This window comes from Mus musculus, chromosome 11 (assembly GCF_000001635.26).
Source record: "Mus musculus strain C57BL/6J chromosome 11, GRCm38.p6 C57BL/6J".
Classification (NCBI taxonomy): Eukaryota; Metazoa; Chordata; class Mammalia; order Rodentia; family Muridae; genus Mus; species Mus musculus.
This window is the reverse complement of record NC_000077.6, coordinates 73,788,356-73,808,416: the sequence shown is the minus strand read 5'-3', so window position 1 is coordinate 73,808,416 and position 20,061 is coordinate 73,788,356. Positions and strand designations below refer to the sequence as shown.

At 36.1% G+C, this 20,061-nt stretch overlaps 1 protein-coding gene across 1 annotated transcript; it reads left to right on the top strand.

Annotated features, from left to right (window-relative positions):
- The first annotated feature begins 5,432 nt into the window (after nt 1–5,432).
- Olfr391 (olfactory receptor 391) lies at nt 5,433–9,664 on the top strand. Its single transcript, NM_001159775.1, has 2 exons — nt 5,433–5,533; nt 8,646–9,664. The coding sequence occupies exon 2, from the start codon at nt 8,662–8,664 to the stop codon at nt 9,598–9,600; it is 939 nt and encodes a 312-aa protein (NP_001153247.1). The 5' UTR covers nt 5,433–5,533; nt 8,646–8,661; the 3' UTR covers nt 9,601–9,664.
- Nucleotides 9,665–20,061: the final 10,397 nt, after the last annotated feature.

Genomic DNA, 20,061 nt, shown 5'->3' with positions numbered 1-20,061 from the left:
TTTTTGCTATCCTAGGTTTTTTGTTATTCCAGATGAATTTGCAGATTGCTCTTTCTAATTCATTGAAGAGTTGAGTTGGAAACTCTGGAAATCTAATTGTATTTTAAATAATTATGTTCTCACACCTCATTATATAATCCTCTTCCTTCCTTTCTTCCTTCTTTCCTTCCTTCCTTCCTTGCTTCCTTCCTTCATTTCTTTCTTTCTTTCTTTCTTTCTTTCTTTCTTTCTTTCTTTCTTTCTTTTCCTTTTTCTTTTTGTGCAACACATAAACAATATTACAAAGATCTACAACTGGCAAAAAATACAGAGAACACATTGACTATGGCATTTCAGTCATAGTTGCTGCATCTATATTTCAATCACTATGTCTAAAGCTAAGACCAGACAGAAATTTTAAAAGCCAGAGAACCACCACCATACTGTAAGACAGTGTCTTATATCAGGGAAGCAGCACCCAAGAACTCTCAACCCCTTGATTTTAAAAAATACAACAAAAAATATGTTAGTTTAGAAATGGTAATAAATGGTTGCTGTGAGAGGGAGAATCAGATTTTTCAGAGTCTAGACCTCTGATAGATTACACAATATCAAGTGGTCACCCCTAAACACATGTACATATTAGCAACATTCAATGGACTCAGTATAGTGTGAGAGAGGGTGGAGGAGGGAGGGAGGGAGGGAGGGAGGGAGGGAGGGAGAGAGAGAGAGAGAGAGAGAGAGAGAGAGAGAGAGAGAATATGAAAAAATAATTAACCTTATATGTTTCCTTGGATTTATTTTGCAAGTCTTTTAGTGAATATTCTTGTATAATTGCCTGTAAAAGAAATCAGTTGAGCCTTGTGTGGTTTACGTAGGGTGACTGTGGACTCACATAATGAGTTTGGCAGTTTTCTTTCTGTTTCTATTTTGTGGAATAATTTGAGGAGTATTGGTATTAGCTTTTCCTTGAAAGTCTAGTAGAATTATAACCATCTGGCCCTAGACTATTTAGGTTGGAAGGTTTTAATGACTACTTATATTTCTTTAGTGGTTATGGGGTTGTCTAAATAGTTTACTTGACCTTGATTTAAATTTGTTAAGTGGTATATCTGTCTAGAAAATCATCCATTTCTTTGAAATTTTCCAACTTTTTTTTTTTGGAGTATAAGTCTTTGAAGTAAGACCTAATGATTCATTGAATTTCCTTAGTACCACTTGTTATATCTCCCTTTTCATTACTGATTTTGTTTATTTGGGTACTGTCTCTCTGTCTCTTGACTAGTTTGGCTAAAGATTTGTCTATCTTGTTGATTTTCTCAAAGAACCAGTATTTGGTTTTGTTGATTCTTTGTATTGTTTTCTTTGTTTCTAACTGATTGATTTCATCCCCAATTTTGATTATTTCCTGCCTTCTACTCCTCTTTAATGCCCTTGCTTTTTTCCCCTAGAGATTTCAGGTGTACTTTTAAATTGCTGATATTAGAATTTTCTGGGTCCCATAAATTTGGATGTGCTGTGTCTTCTTTTTCATTGATTTTTAGAAATCTTTAATTTCTTTCTTTCTTTCTTCCTTGACCAAGTTATCATTGAATAGAGAGTTGTTCTATTTCCAGGAGTATGTAGGATTTCTGATGCTTCTGTTGTTGAAGTCTAGCTTTAATCCATGGTGGTCTGATAAGATAAAAGGCACATTTCAATTTTCTTGTATTTGTTGAGGTTTGCTTTCTGATGAACTATATGGTCAATTTTAGAGAAGGATCCAGAAGGTACTTAGAAGATACATTCTTTTGTGTTTGGTTGAAATAGATGTCTTTTAAGTCCATTTGATTCATAATTTCTGTTATTTTCCATATTTTTCTGTTTGTTTTTTTTTCAGGATGTCCTGTCAGTTGGTGAGAGTGGGGTGTTGACATCTCCCCCTGTTAATGTGAGGGGTTTGTGTGCAATTTAAGCTTTGCAATGTTTCGTTTACAAATGTGAGTGCCCTTGAATTTGGGGCATAAATATTGAAAATTGAGATATTATCTTGGTCGATTTTTCCTTTGATGAGTATGATGTATCCTTCCCTGTCTATTTTACTTAATTTTGGCTGAAAACCTATTTAATTACAATGGCTACTACAGCTTGTTTCTTAGGTCTGTTTTCTTGGAAAACTTTTTCCAGCCCTTTATACTGAGGTAACGTCTATCTTTATTGCTGAGGTATTTTTCATGCATGCAGCAGAATGATGGATACAGAAATGGGAAGCAGAGCATTAGATAAAAATGGTGTTGAGTAGATGGCTAACAAACTAAGTGTAAATAAAAATATCTTAATGAGTCGAACTACCTTGTAGGCTAATATAAATAAGAATAGTTTTTCGTTTAAATTAAGCTAAAATTAAAATGGCAATAAACTCTTTTATTGTATAATTCCATATGACTAGGTACCTATATACAATATTCGAACAAATGGTTGTACATTGATATTCACTGAAATGCTTATGTTTGTTCCTCAGTGGGAAGAACCATCAGCAAATTGTCATGCAAATAATCATTGCACAACTGCACAATGGCATATTGTTAAACAAAAAAATCAATTGTTGCCACATAGAATGATACAAACATACCTTAAAACATGCTAATAGAAAGAAGCAAGCCATGAAGTAAAGTGAAAATTTCTGGTTTCTTTGGAGACTTCATTGTGTTATGTGATGTTTTTCTGGAAACTTGTCTTTTGAAAGTTTGTTGTTGTTGTTGTTTTTCCTGAAGCAGACACTTGAGAGGATGTTTTCCTGAGAACAGACATGTGTTTTGGGTTTTTTGTTTGTTTGTTTGTTTGTTTTGTTTTTTGTTTTTGGAAGTAGCCTAGGAAAAAAGGCTTGTGATGTTTTGCTAGAGCAGACACTTGAGAGAACTTGAGACATTTGCAAAGGTTATAAATATAACACAACATGCAGTGGATGTTTAGTGTGTTATTGGTATGCCATATAATTCTTTGCTTGCCATCATTGGGCTTTGCTGGTGCTGGTCTTCACTGATGACACTGTGTCTGACTGGCAAGTCCTACCATTCTTTGCTGGCCATTGTTTGTCATGACTTTATAGAGAGAAATGTGCCAAAGAACTTCTTGTGTTGTTCTGGCAAGTTCCTGTGGCTTCTGTGGACTCAGCCAATTGGCAGAACCTTGTGGTTTTCTTTTGGAACAACCTACTGTTGCTGATTTATGAATGGTGTTTATGAATGGATTGAGCTGTCACTGATGATTGGTGCAAACTACTGATATCCTGACAACCCTGATTGTATTTGCTCCAAAGAACTATTTCTAAACAGGTACACCTCCTCCTTTGCTCTGTTAACCTTTCTTTTCCACTGCCTTTAGTGGGTAGTGGGCTAGAGAGGAAGTTAAAGCATTTGAGAATACTTATAAAAAGTACATTTTGAAGAATATAAGCCTATGATGAAGAGCTTATATTCTTTTTCTTTCTTTTTTAAAAATTTTTATTAGGTATTTTCCTCATTTACATTTACAATGCTATCCCAAAAGTCCCCCATACCTTCCCCTCCCCACTCCCCTACCCACCCACTCCCACTTCTTGGCCCTGGCGTTCCCCTGTATTGAAGCATCTAAAGTTTGCAAGACCAATGGGCCTCTCTTTCCAGTGATGGCCGACTAGGCCATCTTTTGATACATATGCAGCTAGAGACATGAGCTCTGGGGGGGGGGGTACTGGTTAGTTCATATTGTTGTTCCACCTGTAGGGTTGCAGATCCCTTTAGCTCCTTGGGTACTTTCTCTAGCTCCTACATTGGAGGCCCTGTGATCCATCCAATAGCTGACTGTGAGCATCTGCTTCTGTGTTTGCTAGGCCCCAGGAGCTTATATTCAAATGAAATTTCAAGCATAGCAAAATCTGTAAGAGCATAAAGTAGAGTGGAATTTTCTGTGGATGGTTGGAGGTGACAGTATGTGTGAATGGGCACAGGAATCTTTTGGGGGATTATGGGTTTGAAACTGCAATGCAAATGCTTTGAATGATATTGAAAATACTAAAGTGATTTAGTTATACTTATATAAGTAAAGAACACAGTTTGTAGGATTGACCCAGTTGGAACTTGAGTCTACCATGCCATCATTTTGTTTCTCATGTCAACCAAAACTCAGAGTAGATGGTATCACTCTTCTTGGTGTAATTACAACCAATTGACTGCGAAGCAAAATTTGGTTGTTCTATACAACCTTTTCAGCCAGCACTGTGTCTAAAGATCTGAACACACCCTTAGATCACACTTTCTATTTCCATATTTACAAACAAAAGTTAATCAACAAAACTATTTGAAAAGTTAATCATTTCTTAAAACCTAAATAAAGGTTAGATAAATAAAGAGCAATATTACCTGGGACTCAATATTTGTGTTTCATTATAATGTACAGAACTTCATAAACCAATTACTCCCAAGTTTAGGAAATTATAATGAAGGAACTACAAATGTCATATATGGTCTAGTGACCAATGGTAAACACATACATTATGGAATTATAAAGTAATCTCAAATATAAGGTGAGTGGTTGGACAATGGTATCAGGGGGTACAATTAGTAATTTTATAGAGAGATAAGAAGGCAAAATAATTAAACAGGTATGGAAACATGGACTGCTTTTCTATTTTCTTGATAAAGCCTTAAACATACTGTCTGCTTAACATATTCCTGTTTTTTTTTTTCACCAAATGGCATACATAAATAGTTGGGTGATGAAGTTTAAAACTTTCAAGAATGTTGTATATCTACCCCAAGTCTCATTGCAGGTAGTCCATCATGTTGTATTGAGATGCTGTCTTTGGAGGCTTCCCAGTGTGGGGGGTTTTCTATGGTCTAATTGTGCTTAAAAAATGCTGTTGGATGGGCTGGAAAGACATCTCAGCAGTTAAAGGCCAGGCTCACATCCAAAAAAAAAGTAATGTTGTCTTGTGAAATTTTTTGTTGTGTGTAACACTTTGAGTCATTATAATCAGAAAATTCCCAATAATGTGGGATGTTTTTCAGCTATACTTTTTGCTTTCCCTTCTAAGTGGGCTCCAGTCAGTAGGAGTCATGCATATTACCTGAACAGGGAATGCATATGCATATTTTCATGCTTTTTGGGTTTCTTGTTGCTACTATTATGTATTAGTTTTGTTTGTTCTTGTTATTTAAATTCTACATTCTACTACATGTAGAAAGTAGTGATCAATGACCAAAATTAGTTCCCACTAGAGATCTCTGAGGTAAATTGGCATCAGAAAGGTCCTGGATAGTTATAATGTCTTTAATGAGTTTTATAGGTTCTGAACTCCTTTGGGATGCAGGACACTAAGGCCTAGCAGTGACAGCAGGGATATGTAGGTAGAAGTGGTGCATATAGGTGATGAGAAAAGATGATGTTAGTTCCTGTGTCTGCAAATAAAATGAAGGTGAGCAGTATCCTGGACCAGAAACGAACTCAGCTTCCACAGACCTGTGTACACTCAGGAAAATAAACAGGTGTTTTGCTGTCAATTGGAATTCCTAGGTTATTTATGACAGTTTTCCAGGTATGATAACTTTCTTCTTTTCTCTTTCTTACAAGACTTCCACATCCTGTGCTAGTATTTGTTTCATGATCATTATGTATTCCACTCATATTGATGCATTCATTCCAATGTCTTTTTTTTTTTCACTCTATCACATACCATTTCAACACAGGAGCCGCCCTGTGAGGTAGAGTTCAGTGCTGTAGTGCAGAAGGATTGTTTAGCATACTTTCATCTTAAACTCAAAACTATGTTTTCCTCAAGCTGATGATTAATTTTATGTATTCATGTTCATAAATCTTTTATTTACTGGTAATGTATATTATTGGTCCTAAGGGCAGTTCACCAAGAGTGACATTGATATCATTTAGGTGTTCGTTAAATGTACAACAAAATCTACTCAACAAAACTCAGTGCTTCTGCAGATTCCAAACTTCTATGCAGGTACACATGATAGGACTCATGGCTCCAGCTGCATATGCAGCAGAGGATGGCCTAGTCAGTCATAAATGGGAAGAGAGGCCCTTGGTCCTTCGAAGGTTCTATGCCCCAGTGTAGGGGAATGCTAGGGCCAGGAAGGAGGTGTGGGTGGGTTAGTGAGCAGTTGGAGGAGGGAGGGAATAAAGGATTTTCGGAGGGGAAACCAGGAAAGGGGATAACATTTGAAATATAAATAAAGTAAATATCTAAAAAAAAAAAAAAAAAAGGAAAAATGTGAAGGAACTTTTCTGTTAAAATGCCACAATGTAAATGAATCAAGATGAAGGAGAAGGATCAGGAGACTGCTTCTGTATTCCAGAAAAACAATATATGATCCTCATATATTAGTATAATTTCACGGAGAGGAATAGATAAGACAGGACAATGAAGGAGAGTCTCTGGATAATATATGATGACAGTTTAAGAGAAAAATGAATGGGATTTTTTTTTCCTTTTTTTCTTTTTTGTTAAAACATGAAACAAGATGAGCGCAGATGTGTTTTCACATTCAAAAAGAACGCAGACTTAGTGGCTCTAGGTATGAGGGATTAATTAACAAAGATTAATGCTGATGTGTGAGGTACAGAAGCAGAGATGTTGGTGGAATGTCAGGAAATTGCGAATGGATGGCAGGGAAGCACTTACATTGAACTGCTGTTCTCCTCTTCAAGGATGCTGTAGAACAGGTTTTTTGTTTGTTTGTTGTTTCAATAAAGTAGCCAACAGCACCACTCCTGTAAATTGTTTTAAAAACTTTACCCTTTTCTTAGTGGAGGGCGGAAGGGAAGAGGTAAGAAAAGATGAAGAAAATCCTTACATTTCAGTTTCTTCATAGGCTGGATTGGATGCTTACAGGGTTTTGTAACATTTATAAGTGTTGTTTACATCACTCAACAACAACAAAACATGGTAATGGAGTAGCTGATGCCCTTCTCTGGTTGTGTGTACAGCAGGTGTGGAATAAAAAAGGGGAAACTGTTTTCACAATCTGTTCTTTGTTTCATAATTGGATCAGTCCGTAGCTACCAATAGTGCACTGAGCTTGCCAGTAGTGACAGCCAGGAACGTCCTAGGATCCACTTTGGTGGCTGTTGTTGCAGAAGACTGAACTGTTTTGGAATATTTAACAATTACCTAACAGTCGAGTGTTTTCCAATGTGGTTGTCCAATTTTTATGGCTTTGCTGTGTACTTTTCCCTCTTTTTGACAGTAACCTTTTGCCTATGGCTTACAGTTTGACATTTAATTTATTAGCGCTGCTCTGCACACCTCTTGTCAGGAGACTCTGTGTGGTTATTGCCAGTTCTTTGTTTACTTTAAAGGTATGTACTACATACAAGGTTTAATAATAAAACAAGATTTTTTGAAAAAAAAAAGGAAAAAAAAATGAATGGAATGAAGTTCATATAGACCTGACTTAAACCTAATTTTCTTTTTTTCTTTTTCTTTTTTAAAAATACTATGGTAGACTGGAGAGGGGGGAGAATGAGGAATTCTTCGGGAAAAATATAGTTAAGACATGAATTTCACTTGGGGTTTTTTGAACTTCTGATGCCTGTCATACATGCAATGAAAAGAAGGTTTTTAGTTAACAGTGGAGTAGAAAGCTGTATGTTGCAGTGACATGCAGGTCTGAGTTGAAATGGTAATATAACCTCTGCCCCCGGAGCATGTGAGATATTCTTGAAATTTATATAAAACTAAGATAATAAAGTTTATTCAAATTATTTAATAACATCAATATACAAAATAACATAGAACAAATTACAAATGAACAAACTAGTTACCCAGGATGAGCAGAAGGTAGGAGAGCAAAGCATTAGCATCTTAGAAGAAATAGCATAGAACTTTCTGGAAAACAATGAGAGATAGAAAACTGTAAAAGATGAGGAAAAATCATTAATGAGTTATTTTTAATGGCCCTGAAGGAAATCTATCAATGGTCATAAAGTCAAACAGAGCTGGCCTGCTGAGAGCTACAGGCTATTTAATAATTAGTCTTAAAGGTCTAGTTAATAATTACACATTTTAAGTTTTAGATTTGCTTGACATGTGTGTTTTGGTCACAGGTATACCCATGTACCACGTTTATGCCTGGTGCCCTCAGAGGTCAGAACTAGGTATTAGATTCCCTGTAACTGGAGTTATGGACGGTTGTTTGCTGCCATGTAGGTGTTGGATATTTTATTTATTTACATTTCAAATGTTACCCTCTTTCCCAGTTTCCCCTCCTGGAAACCCCTTATCCCACCTCTCCTCCCCCCACTTCTATGAGGGTGTTAGCCTCACACATCCACTCCTACTCCCCTACGCAGGGGTGAAGAGCCTTCATAAGACCAAGGGCATCTCCTCCCATTGATGTCCGACAAGGCCATCCTCTGTTACATATGTGGCTGGATCCATGGGTCCCTCCCTCAGTGTGTATTCTTTGGTTGGTAGTCTACTTTCTGGGAGCTCTGGGAGGTCTGGTTGGCTGATATTGTTGTTTTTCCTATGTGGTTGCAAACCCCTTCAGCTCCTTCAGTAATGTTTACAGACATTAGGATTTTTGACATTATAATCACTATGATGACTCACATTGATTTTTGTAGAATATATATTTTAGATATATAGTTATTATAAGGCTAAAGAGATTCTGATATTTTCTCATTAGGATACTGAAGAAAAGAATGATAATGAAAAACCAAACTGTCATCACACAGTTCCTCCTTCTGGGCCTGCCCATCCTGCCAGAACACCAACACTTGTTCTATGCCTTGTTCCTGGCCATGTACCTCACCACTGCCCTGGGAAACCTGCTAATCATTGTCCTTGTTCAACTGGACTCCCATCTCCACACACCCATGTACTTGTTTCTCAGCAACTTGTCCTTCTCTGATCTCTGCTTTTCCTCTGTCACAATGCCCAAATTGCTGCAGAATATACAGAGCCAGGACCCATCCATCCCCTATGCAGGCTGCCTGGCACAAACATACTTCTTTATGGTTTTTGGAGATATGGAGAGCTTCCTTCTTGTGGCCATGGCCTATGACCGCTATGTGGCCATCTGCTTCCCTCTGCATTACACCAGCATCATGAGTCCCAAACTCTGTGGTTGTCTAATGCTGCTATTGTGGATGCTAACAACATCCCATGCCATGATGCATACTCTCCTTGCAGCAAGATTGTCTTTTTGTGAGAACAATGTGATCCTCAATTTTTTCTGTGACCTATTTGTTCTCCTAAAGCTGGCTTGCTCAGACACTTATGTTAATGAGTTGATGATATTTATAATGAGTTCCCTCCTCATTGTTATTCCATTTTTCCTCATTGTCATGTCTTATGCAAGGATCATTGCCTCCATTCTTAAGGTTCCATCTATTCAAGGGATCTACAAGGTCTTCTCCACCTGTGGTTCCCATCTGTCTGTGGTGACCTTGTTTTATGGGACAATTATTGGTCTCTACTTATGTCCATCAGGTAATAATTCCACAGTAAAGGGGACTGTCATGGCCATGATGTACACAGTGGTGACTCCCATGCTGAACCCCTTCATCTATAGCCTGAGGAACAGAGACATGAAGAGGGCCCTAATAAGAGTTATTTGCAGTAAGAAAATCTCTCTGTAATGGTAGCATTTTGGATTTTACCTAATTTTATGTGATAAATACATTGAGATTAATATTTTATATCAGATAGTGTTCCTTATCATAGGATCTACCAGGAAGAGCATGCTAAATGACTATACAATACATAAAAGAGAAGAGTTTTTGTGGAGTAGTCAAAGTAAGAAAGGTGGTCTTTGATATCTGTCTACAACTTCTTCTTTACCTTGCATAACAAACCCTGGAAATGCATGATGGATTAGGTATTGTCTAATATGATCTCTGTTCCTCTAAAGTTACTGTAAATTATTATAAATTTACCCTGCCTTCCATGATTATTGATGTTTCAGTTAAAATCATTTAAGTAAGGATTTATCACACTCAATATCAATGAAATGTATCTACCTCTCATCTTCCTTCTAAGGTTTTCCCATATTTTAACATATTTTATTCTCCTAGATCTTTTAATTCATTTCAATTCATGTTAGCCTTTGTGACTAGTCTTGACCCTGAACAAATCCAGGGGAATTATTTTGTATAATCATATCACTTTTTAATTTTTATCCTAATATTTGAAATTGATTATTAAATAGGCACTTTTCAATTACATTTACTTTTCTATGATAAGGGAAAGAAGAAAGCTAGAAACTTGTAATGCCTCATGTATATTCATATTTTACTTTGTAAACCATCCATTTGTAGTAGATGGCTTTGTTTACCCTTGATACAATCTCAAGGAGGAAGAGAAGATTCTTTTTCGCAGACTGAAGTATGTGAACTGCGATGACTTTCCATCCCACATGGAGGGACAATGGATGAGTGTATATGAGATTATACATGAATTCCACTCTTTTGTATCACTTATGTAAAATAAAGAAATTTTCTTTATTTTTATACTCTTTGTTTCACTGTGGCATGGAATAACTCTGGTCCATTTATTTTCTCAGGTGTCTTTGGCAGGTATTGACACACAAACCCAGTCCTGTATATTCTATTGAACCCTGAACCCCAAAACACATAGATCATATTCATGTGAAGTCAGTCATGCCTCTAGTAATTCTAACTACTTGGGAAACTTCTTCACTTGAGCCTCTCTGTAATTTTTTTTCATTGAATATTGCTTAAGATATTTGTTGTTGTTGTTGTTGTTGTTGTTGTTCTTCTTCTTCTTCTTCTTCTTCTTCTTCTTCTTCTTCTTCATTATTATTATTATTATTATTATTATTATTATTATTATTATTATTCCTATGTAGTTAAGGTAGCATTCATTGCTAAATTCTCAAATCCCATTGTCATGGTATAATAGAGTTATCAGGGACAAAACAGACAATATGTAAATTAAACCACTTTCCTCCTTATAATTTTAAAAGACCAAAATTATTCTATATTCAATAGCTTTGGCATTAGATGTAACAGCTATAGGACAGAAGCAAAAATTGCTGAGCAATATAAACTAGAGCCACCATGTGAAAATATAGCCTAGAAGGTACTTGTCTTTAAACAGCTTTTAAATTTTTTAACTGATACATAAATTCATACAGTTGTGTTGACAGGATATAATGTGATGAATAACACATGTAATGTCAAAGATGGAATGTGTAAGAGTGGAGGTGGTTTAAGGAAAAGATAAATATGGGGCAGAGGCAGGCAGATTTCTGAGTACAAGGCCAGCCTGGTCTACAAAGTGAGTTCCAGGACAGCCAGGGCTATACAGAGAAACCCTGTCTTGAAAAAAATCAAAATAGAGAGAGAGGGAGAGAGAGGGAGAGGGGGGAGAGCAAGAGAGAGAGAGAGAGAGAGAGAGAGAGAGAGAGAGAGAGAGAGAGAGAGATTAACTGAAGAATGAAAAAAAAAGAAATGAAATGAACCACATGTGATTATGCCTGAGATCTCAGCACTCATGGGGCTCAGGAAAACACATTAATGTAAAAATTAGGGCAGCAGTGCTGCACAGTGCGACCCTTTGAGGTAAATCTGTCAATGTAGTGAGACCCTGTGAGTGTGGCTGGAGGTGCACAGTGAGACAAAGCAGAATTGTGACCAATTCTACTCAGTCAGTCAACTGGATCTCGAGGGAAGGAGTGAGGATGAAAGAAAATAAAACATAATTAGGCAACACTATAGCATGGCTCCAGCAAGCACTAAAGCAAGTTTGTTTCTCAAGCTACCTTTATACCATTCTAAGTACATGCAAAGAATAGGGTCAAGGAACAAACAAGGCACAGACAAAAGTCCCATGGTCACTGTTTCTAGGGACTTATCAAATGATCAAGATGCAGGGAACATATTTCTTAGTTGTATTTTTCCTGAGCCTACTTACTTGTCCTAGCTAATGTAAATATTCTCTCCAATTTCCTAGAAGTGACACCAAGCGCTCTCCACATAAATTAAATTCCCAAACATCAATTCTGGGCCTTGAAATATTGCATTTGCTCTGATAAAAGGATTATTTGACGTTTTCTCAAGTTTTTGAACATAAAGTTACCATGTTATTGAGAAAAGGTATACCTGTGCACACAGCTGCAATAGTTGTAGGATTCAAGCAAGTGGTTTTGCTTCACTATGCATGCAAGTACAATTTATAGTGGTCACAAAGCAGAATGAGCAATCAAATGATAGATATTTTAAATATATCATACTCATAGAATGAAACTTTATTCAATAACATAAATGAATTAATTATTGGTTCATACTACTGTGTGGAGATTCTATGGAAATAAAAAATGCAACTGCCAAGACTGTATATTGCATGAGTGGAATTTCATAGAGATATACTTAAAAGCCATATTTAAGTGGTCATAATGTAAAATTTTCTTCCAAATATTTATATTTTAATCCATAAATTTATGTTGCTCTTAACCATGGACAGAGAAGCTTCTGATTGTAGTGGATATTAGTTAATCTCGAGTCATGTAACTGTTCAATTTCTGAGGATATAGGACTATGATATGCAGCCATAATGGGACCTTATCTGGACCATCCTTCCTTCAAGGCAAAGAGAGCATCATGGAAGAATAGGTAGAAAGATGGGAAGAGCCAAAAGATAGGGAAAAGGGCTGTAAGTTGCTGACCTCTGATGATGATAAAACTGTTGCAAACATAAACTTACAGTGACTACGGTAACCTGAACAAAACATGCACAAATCAAATCAGTTAAAAGTTCCAGAGTGAACAATTTATAATGCAATTGACATTCTACCCCTACAACCTACACTTATGTTTTAAAAAATGAATTTTAATAAGGGTTTTTAAATGCTTTGACTTACTTTCTAGCCAACAATCAAAAGGTAGGGGAAAAAAGATGGACAAGGGAATGTTGATCTTCTTAGAAGTAGTTCTTTGGGGGTGATTCCAATCTCTGTTTTTCAGGATACTAAGAGTCCAGTTCAAAAGTTTCACCAAACACAAATCAGCAAAAGCACACAATCCAGCAGAAACTGCCAGGCCTTCACTAAATAGGCATGAGTCAGGAAAAGTGACCAGGACCAGATGGAATATTAGGAATTCTATGCAGTGCCTCTCTCAATGAAGTGAAAAATCATGATGTTTTGGATTTCCTCAGTTTCTGCTGTTGTCTCTCCGTTTTCATTTCTGATTTTGTTAATTAGGATACTGTCCCTGTATCATCTAGTTAGTTTGGCTAAAGGTTTATCTATCTTGTTGATGTACTCAAAGAACCAGTTACTGGTTTGGTTGATTCTTTGTATAGTTCTTTTGTTTCCACTTGGTTGATTTCAGCCCTAAGTTGATTATTTTCTGCTGTCTACTCCTCTTGGATGGATTTGCTTCCTTTGTTCTAGAGCTTTAAGGTGTGCTGTCAAGCTGCTCTCTCTTGTTTCTTTTTGGCAGCACTCAGAGTTATGAATTTTCCTCTTAGGAATGCTTTCATTGTGTCCCATAAGTTTGGGTATGTTGTGGCTTCATTTTCATTAAACTCTAAAATGTCTACAATCTCTTTGTTTAGTTCTTCCTTGACCAAGGTATCATTGAGTAGAGTGTTGTTCAGCTTCCACATAAATGTTGTCTTTCTATTATTTATGTTGGTATTGAAGATCAGCCTTAGTCTGTGGTGATCTGATAGGATGCATGGGATAATTTCAATATTTTAGTATCTGTTGAGGCCTGTTTTGTGACCAATTATATGGTCAGTTTTGGAGAAGGTGCTGAGAAGAAGGTATATCCTTTTGTTTTAGGATAAAATGTTCTGTAGATATCTGTTAAATCCATTTCTTTCATAACTTCTGCTAGTTTCACTGTGTCTTTGTTTAGTTTCTGTTTCCAGCATCTGTCCATTGATGAGAGTGGGTTGTTGAAGTCTCCCAAAATTATTGTGTGTAGTGCAACCTGTGGTTTGAGCTCTACTAGAGTTTCCTTAATGAATGTGGATGCCCTTGCATTTGGAGCATAGATATTCAGAATTGAGAGTTTATCTGGCAGATTTTACCTTTGTCTTATTTAGGTAACTTTGGGTTGGAAGTCAATTTTATTCGATATTAGAATGGCTTCTCCACCTTGTTTCTTCAGACTGTTTACTTGGAAAATTGTTTTCCAGCCTTTCACTCTGAGGTAGTGTCTGTCTTTTTCCCTGAGGTGGGTTTCCTGTATGCAGCAAAATGTTGGGTCCTGTTTATATAGCCAGTCTGTTAGTCTATGTCTTTTTATTGGGGAATTGTGTCCATTGATATTCAGAGATATTAAGAAAAAATAATTGTTTCTTCCTGTTATTTTTGTTGTTAGAGTTGGGATTCTGTTCTTGCTGCTATCTTCTTTTAGGTTTGTTGAAGGATTACTTTCTTGCTTTTTCTAGGGCATAATTTCCCTCCTTGTTTTGGAGTTTTATTATCCTTTGAAGAGCTATATTTGTGAAAGATATTGTGTGAATTTGGTTTTATAATGGAATACTTTGGTTTCTCCATCTATGTTAATTGAGAGTTTTGCTGGGTATAGTAGCCTGGGCTGGCATTTGTGTTCTCTTAGGGTCTGTATAACACCTATCCAGAATCTTCTGGCTTTCATAGTCTCTGGTGAGAAGTCTGGTGTAATTCTAATAGGTCTGCCTTTATATGTTACTTGACCTTTCTCCCTTACTGCTTTTAATATTCTATCTTTATTTAGTGCATTTTTCCTTCTTATTATTATGTGTCAGGATGAATTTCTTTTCTGGTCCAGTCTATTTCAAGTTCTGTAGACTTCTTGTATGTTCATCTGCATCTCTTTCTTTAGGCTAAGAAAGTTTTCTTCTATAATTTTGTTGGAGATATTTACTGGCCCTTTAAGTTGAAAGTCTTCCTTCTCATCTATACCTATTATCTGTAGGTTTGGTCTTCTCATTGTGTCCTGGATTTCCTGGAAGGTTTGAGTTAAGATCTTTTGTATTTTTCACTTTCTTTGATTGTTGTATCCATGTTTTCTATGGAATCTTCTGCACCTGAGAGTCCCTCTTCCACCACTTGTATTCTGTTGCTGATGCTCACATATGTGGTTCCTGATTTCTTTCCTAGGATTTCTATTTCCAGTGTTGTCTCCCTTTGGGTTTTCTTTATTGTTTCTACTTACATTTTTTGATCTTGGATGGTTTTGTTCAATTTGATCACCTGTTTGGTTGTGTTTTCCTGTAATTCTTTAAGGGATTTTTGTGTTTCCTCTTTAAGGTCTTCTACCTGTGTAGCAGTATTTTCCTGTAATTCTTTGAGGGATTTTTTTGCTCCCTTTTTAAAGGGTTCTACCTGTTTAGCAGTGTTCTCTTGTAATTCTTTAAGTGAGTTATTAATGCCCTTTTTAAAATCCTCTAGACCATCATGAGATATTTTAGATCTTAATCTTGATCTTTGGGTGTGTTTGGGTATCCAGGACTCTCTGTGTGGTGATCATAGTGGGTTCTGATGATGCTGAATGGTCTTGGGTTCTGTTAGTATGATTCTTGGGTTTGCCTTTTGTCATCTGGTAATCTCTGGTGTTAGATGTTCTAGCTGTCTCTGGCTGGACCTCATTTCTCCTGTGATTCTGGGAGCCTCTGTCAGCACTGCTGGGAGTTCAGCTCTCTCTTGAGTTCCAGTGGTCAGAGAACTCTCTGCATGCAAGCTCTCCTCTTGCAGGGAAGGTCCACAGAGGTCTGGAGCTCAGATCCACTTCTTGGCTGAAGATGAAAGCCCGAAGGGACTCTGTTCAAGAAGCTCTTTTACTTCTGTGGCCCAGTGTTTATGCAAAGTGATATGTTTGTTATGAAATTTCTGGTTGTGAATACATTGTACTTTGATCATAGCAACCCATTCTATTACTTGCTTTTCTTTGTGTGCCTTATTATACTTAACATGGTTGTATGTAATTCTATAAATTTTGATGCCTATAGTTCTATGTGTGTGTCTGTTTATGTATATATTATGTTAGATATAGATATATAGATTAAACACAAGAATGATTCACATATAGAAAGATTGAGATAGAGATGGTAAAGTAACCCAGAGTAAGATTGAATTGCTTTAAAATATATAACATATACACTGATTTCATATCTTGATATAGCTAGGTAGATATCACTTATAGCTACATTATCTACATAAATATATAGATGTCAATGTAGATACAGATACAGAGACAAAGACAGAGACAGACAGAGACATAAATATATACATAGATGTAGTTATAGGGATATAGATTTAGATGTAGAACATACATATGGATATATATAAATATATATGATAGATGATATAGATGATATAGTAAGTTGTATCTTGTAGAAATGTATTATATATATATATATATATATATATATACTGACTCAATAAATTGACTTTTGTTTATTGTTGCAGAATTAATGTAGATTTGTTGATATATCTGTTCTATGTTTACTTAAACACTTTTGAGTACATTTACTCAAAAGGAATGACGTTTAGTTGCAGCGTAGCATAGTTCTGTTTTTAATTTTGAGGAACTTTCATACTTGTTTTTAGCAATTGTTCTAGTTGTTGAAATTAAAATAAAACTACATTTTTACTGTTTTCTTAATTTCACTCAAATAACCCAATGAACTCCGTTGTTATCTCTCAAATTTGGGCCCTATTTTCTTTAATTGTTAGATTGTCTTATACTTATATATTATTAAATATATAAATACTGCCCGAGAATTCTATATACTCCTATGTATATGATTTCAGAACTGACCATTTGTTTTGAAAATAATTGGTGGCATGTTCCCTGGGGAAGACTATTTTACCTACTCTCTGTATTCCTTACCTACCTGTAGTTCTTTATATAGCATTGAGGCCTCATGGGACTTTTCCCTTCCATGTTAGCATGTCTGTTGTACTTGTTTGGCCCATGTTTAGAAGACTCTATGGGTATAGCTTCTCTGATATTTATGAGAAAAACAATCTCACTTCCTGTTCCTTTGGATCTTACAACTTTTCTATCCTGTCTTCCGTGATTATCCTAGAACCTTAACTACAGGAATTGTGTTACTAATATATCAGTTGGGACTGGGGAACACTGGATTACTTGTTTTGTGCATTTTCATTGATTGTGGTTTTCTGTAATAATCTCATCTTTAACAAGAAGTAGGAATTAGAGATTGGAACTAGAAACCAGATAAGTCTTCAAACTCTCCCATCTTTATTCCAGTCATATACTTCATCTGTCAAGATTGCTCTTTCAAACAATGTGCCAACTGAGTACCAAGTGTTGACATTCCTGAACATTTAGTGAAATGTGAAGGCCAATGTCCTTTCACAATCTCAACCCAGTTTAAACGTCAAGAGTGTTTCCTGAGACTCAAAGGAATCTTTTAACTGTAGCCTCCTATAAACTAAAAAAAGAAAATCACATAATTTTACAATATAATGTAACAGAATATTTATCAATATTTCAGGGGGAGGAGTGGAAGCATAAAATATCTTAGATCTAAATAACACCAAAACCCAGAAGGTCAATTCCAAATTCTGCAAGTCCATTTCTGGTGCCTAGAATTTTATCTTCAAGTGGTTTATTTAGATGGCTCTGCCTCTTCAGCTTTTATGCTTACAATATACAGCTCTCCCTTTGACTGTTTCCACTCACTAAGTTATGCTATCATTAGCCAATGTCATGTAGTTCTGGCATCTTCAATATATAGAGTACTTCCTAAACCCAGGATTCAGTTTCGCAGCAAACAGTCTCTTGCCCTCTCAGAGACTACATTTTTTTTTTGTTGTTGCCTGTCATTTGTGGCTCCTTGAAACCATAGAAAAATTATCTGTGGATCCTTGACATGCAAATTTTCCATGCCTCTAATGACAGCACTGTGTAGCTGGAACTGTCAATGTAAACTATAAGCTTGAGAGGGAGCATTCCCTCTTTAAGTCACATTTATGTTCTCTTTAACTAGTTGGAAAGTTAGCTGGTCTGGATCTTGCCATGGTTCCTGTTTCTGTGCAGAGAGACCTCTTCATAACTGTACTAATAATCTCTATAACAACTGTAGCCTCTTTTCCAGCACAGGCCTTGGCTATAATATTAAGGCTAATATTCATAAGGCTTCTTATCACTCCAAGCTGAATATTTTTGTTTATTTTTGCCTAACTTGCTCTTTTCCATATAACCTCTACATAAGTGTTATTAATAATATTCATTCCTCAAACTCAAAATTATGCATTATTGAAATTTTGTCTGTGAAAGAAATAGCCTATCAATTTGAATATTACCCATCAGCCAATATTCCAGAACAAGGGCTAAAGTCAGCCAGATTCTCTGCTAAAATACCACACAATTCTCCCTTATAACCTAATTAAAATTGCTTTCTTCTGAAATGTATTGAGTTGTGGATCCATAGTGTGCATTGCTCTCAGCATGATTATCTTCCAGGCTCCTATGAGAATGTTCCTGTAAGCTCCACTTACAACATTCAACCACTATTCTAGTCTAAAGATACAAACTATTCCATTCCTAAAAAAAAAAAAAAAAAAAAAAAAGCAAAACCCAACCAACCAACCAACCAACCAACCAAGTAGTCAATCAATCAATCAATCAATCAATCGAAATCAACAAACATGGTCTAGTCCTTCAAAGCAACACTCTCTGATACAACTTGCATATTAGTTATTTTTATGTTGTTTTGATAATATGCCATATCTGAGGCAAAGTTCCATGAGAAGTTTATCTAGGTACAGATGCGGTTGTTCAGGTAATTGGACAGGATGTGACATCATAAATTGAGACAGGTAATAAAAGACAAAGTTCAAACCTGGGAAGCACATAAAGAGTTCAAGTTTCCCCACTGAGTTAATTGACAGCTCTACCTGTAGCTGTCTTCTGGGCAGATGAGAATAACAGCAGGGAACTCTGGAGGAAGCTCAAGGATGCCCATGGATACATGGGGCCTACCAGAAGCTATACAGTAGTGAAATGGGGTAGGTCTGGTTTTTATAAGAAGAGGCAGCAGAATTAATGAATCAAACATAAATGGAAGCCTAATCCATGCCATTCTGATGCTAGGGGTTTAAAAAAGATAGTGGAGATCTTCTTTCAGGAGTGGGAGAAAATGAAAAAATAAACTGTATAATCATATAGTCTTGCCTCTTACATGGGTTTAAATCTTTACACTTTGTTATGCAAGAAGTTGTTAAGTTCCCATTTCCAGCAACCAAACAAATAAAGCTACCTTCTCTACTTTCCTTTTATGAAAAATAAGATAAACATATTATGGATTTTTAAACCCAAAATTTAAAAATGTAAATGAACACAAGAATAGCACCATCTTTAAAAACAGACTTATTTGCCTCTAGCTCCTTGCCTCCTTACTGAAGAAAATTTATAGCCTGTAGGCGTAAGATAATTCCCAGAAATATACAAAATATAAGGCTGTAGTGACAGTGTTACCAAAATTTATTTGGTCCAAGGCCATATCTGAAAAGATTTAATAGACATGAAAATAAATTAGGATGAGGAGAAAACTTAAAAACAAACTTATGTACAATTTTCTATAGGATGCTATATGTGATAGACATACCCATATATATAGGGAATGAAATTTTTGTGTGTTGTTGAATATTGAAAGCAGGTTATGAAGCATATTTATAAAATGATGCCACAGATAAAGCAAAGTTGTGAACACAGTGGTAAGATCCGAGAAAACATTTTAATAATGTACGGAATGGAGATGCCATTTAGAAAAATATAGCAAAACAGTTCCAGTTGCCAGACTTTTTGCTACTTTATGGGCTTTTAGTTCTACCACCTTTCTCTGTCCTTATCCCTTCTAACCATGTAACACTATGTATGAGAGAAATAAGGCCAAAGGAAAAATGGAATATTTTATTTGTTAGACTACTTCCTGTCGATTAGGGGCATCTAGGTACCTGGGACAATTTTGATCTTTATTATGGGATATGTCCTATCAGCAACAAGCAAGACCAACATCAGCAATCAGGAATAGCAGAAAGAGAAGCAGTAGCAGTTCTAGTAGTAGTAGTAGTAGCAGCAGCAGCAGCAGCAGCAGCCAGAGCAGCAGCAGCA

What these genes read in the sequence shown, in the direction of transcription:
- Olfr391 (NM_001159775.1), top strand. Translation starts at nt 8,662, where the DNA reads ATGATAATGAAAAACCAAACTGTCATCACACAGTTCCTCCTTCTGGGC.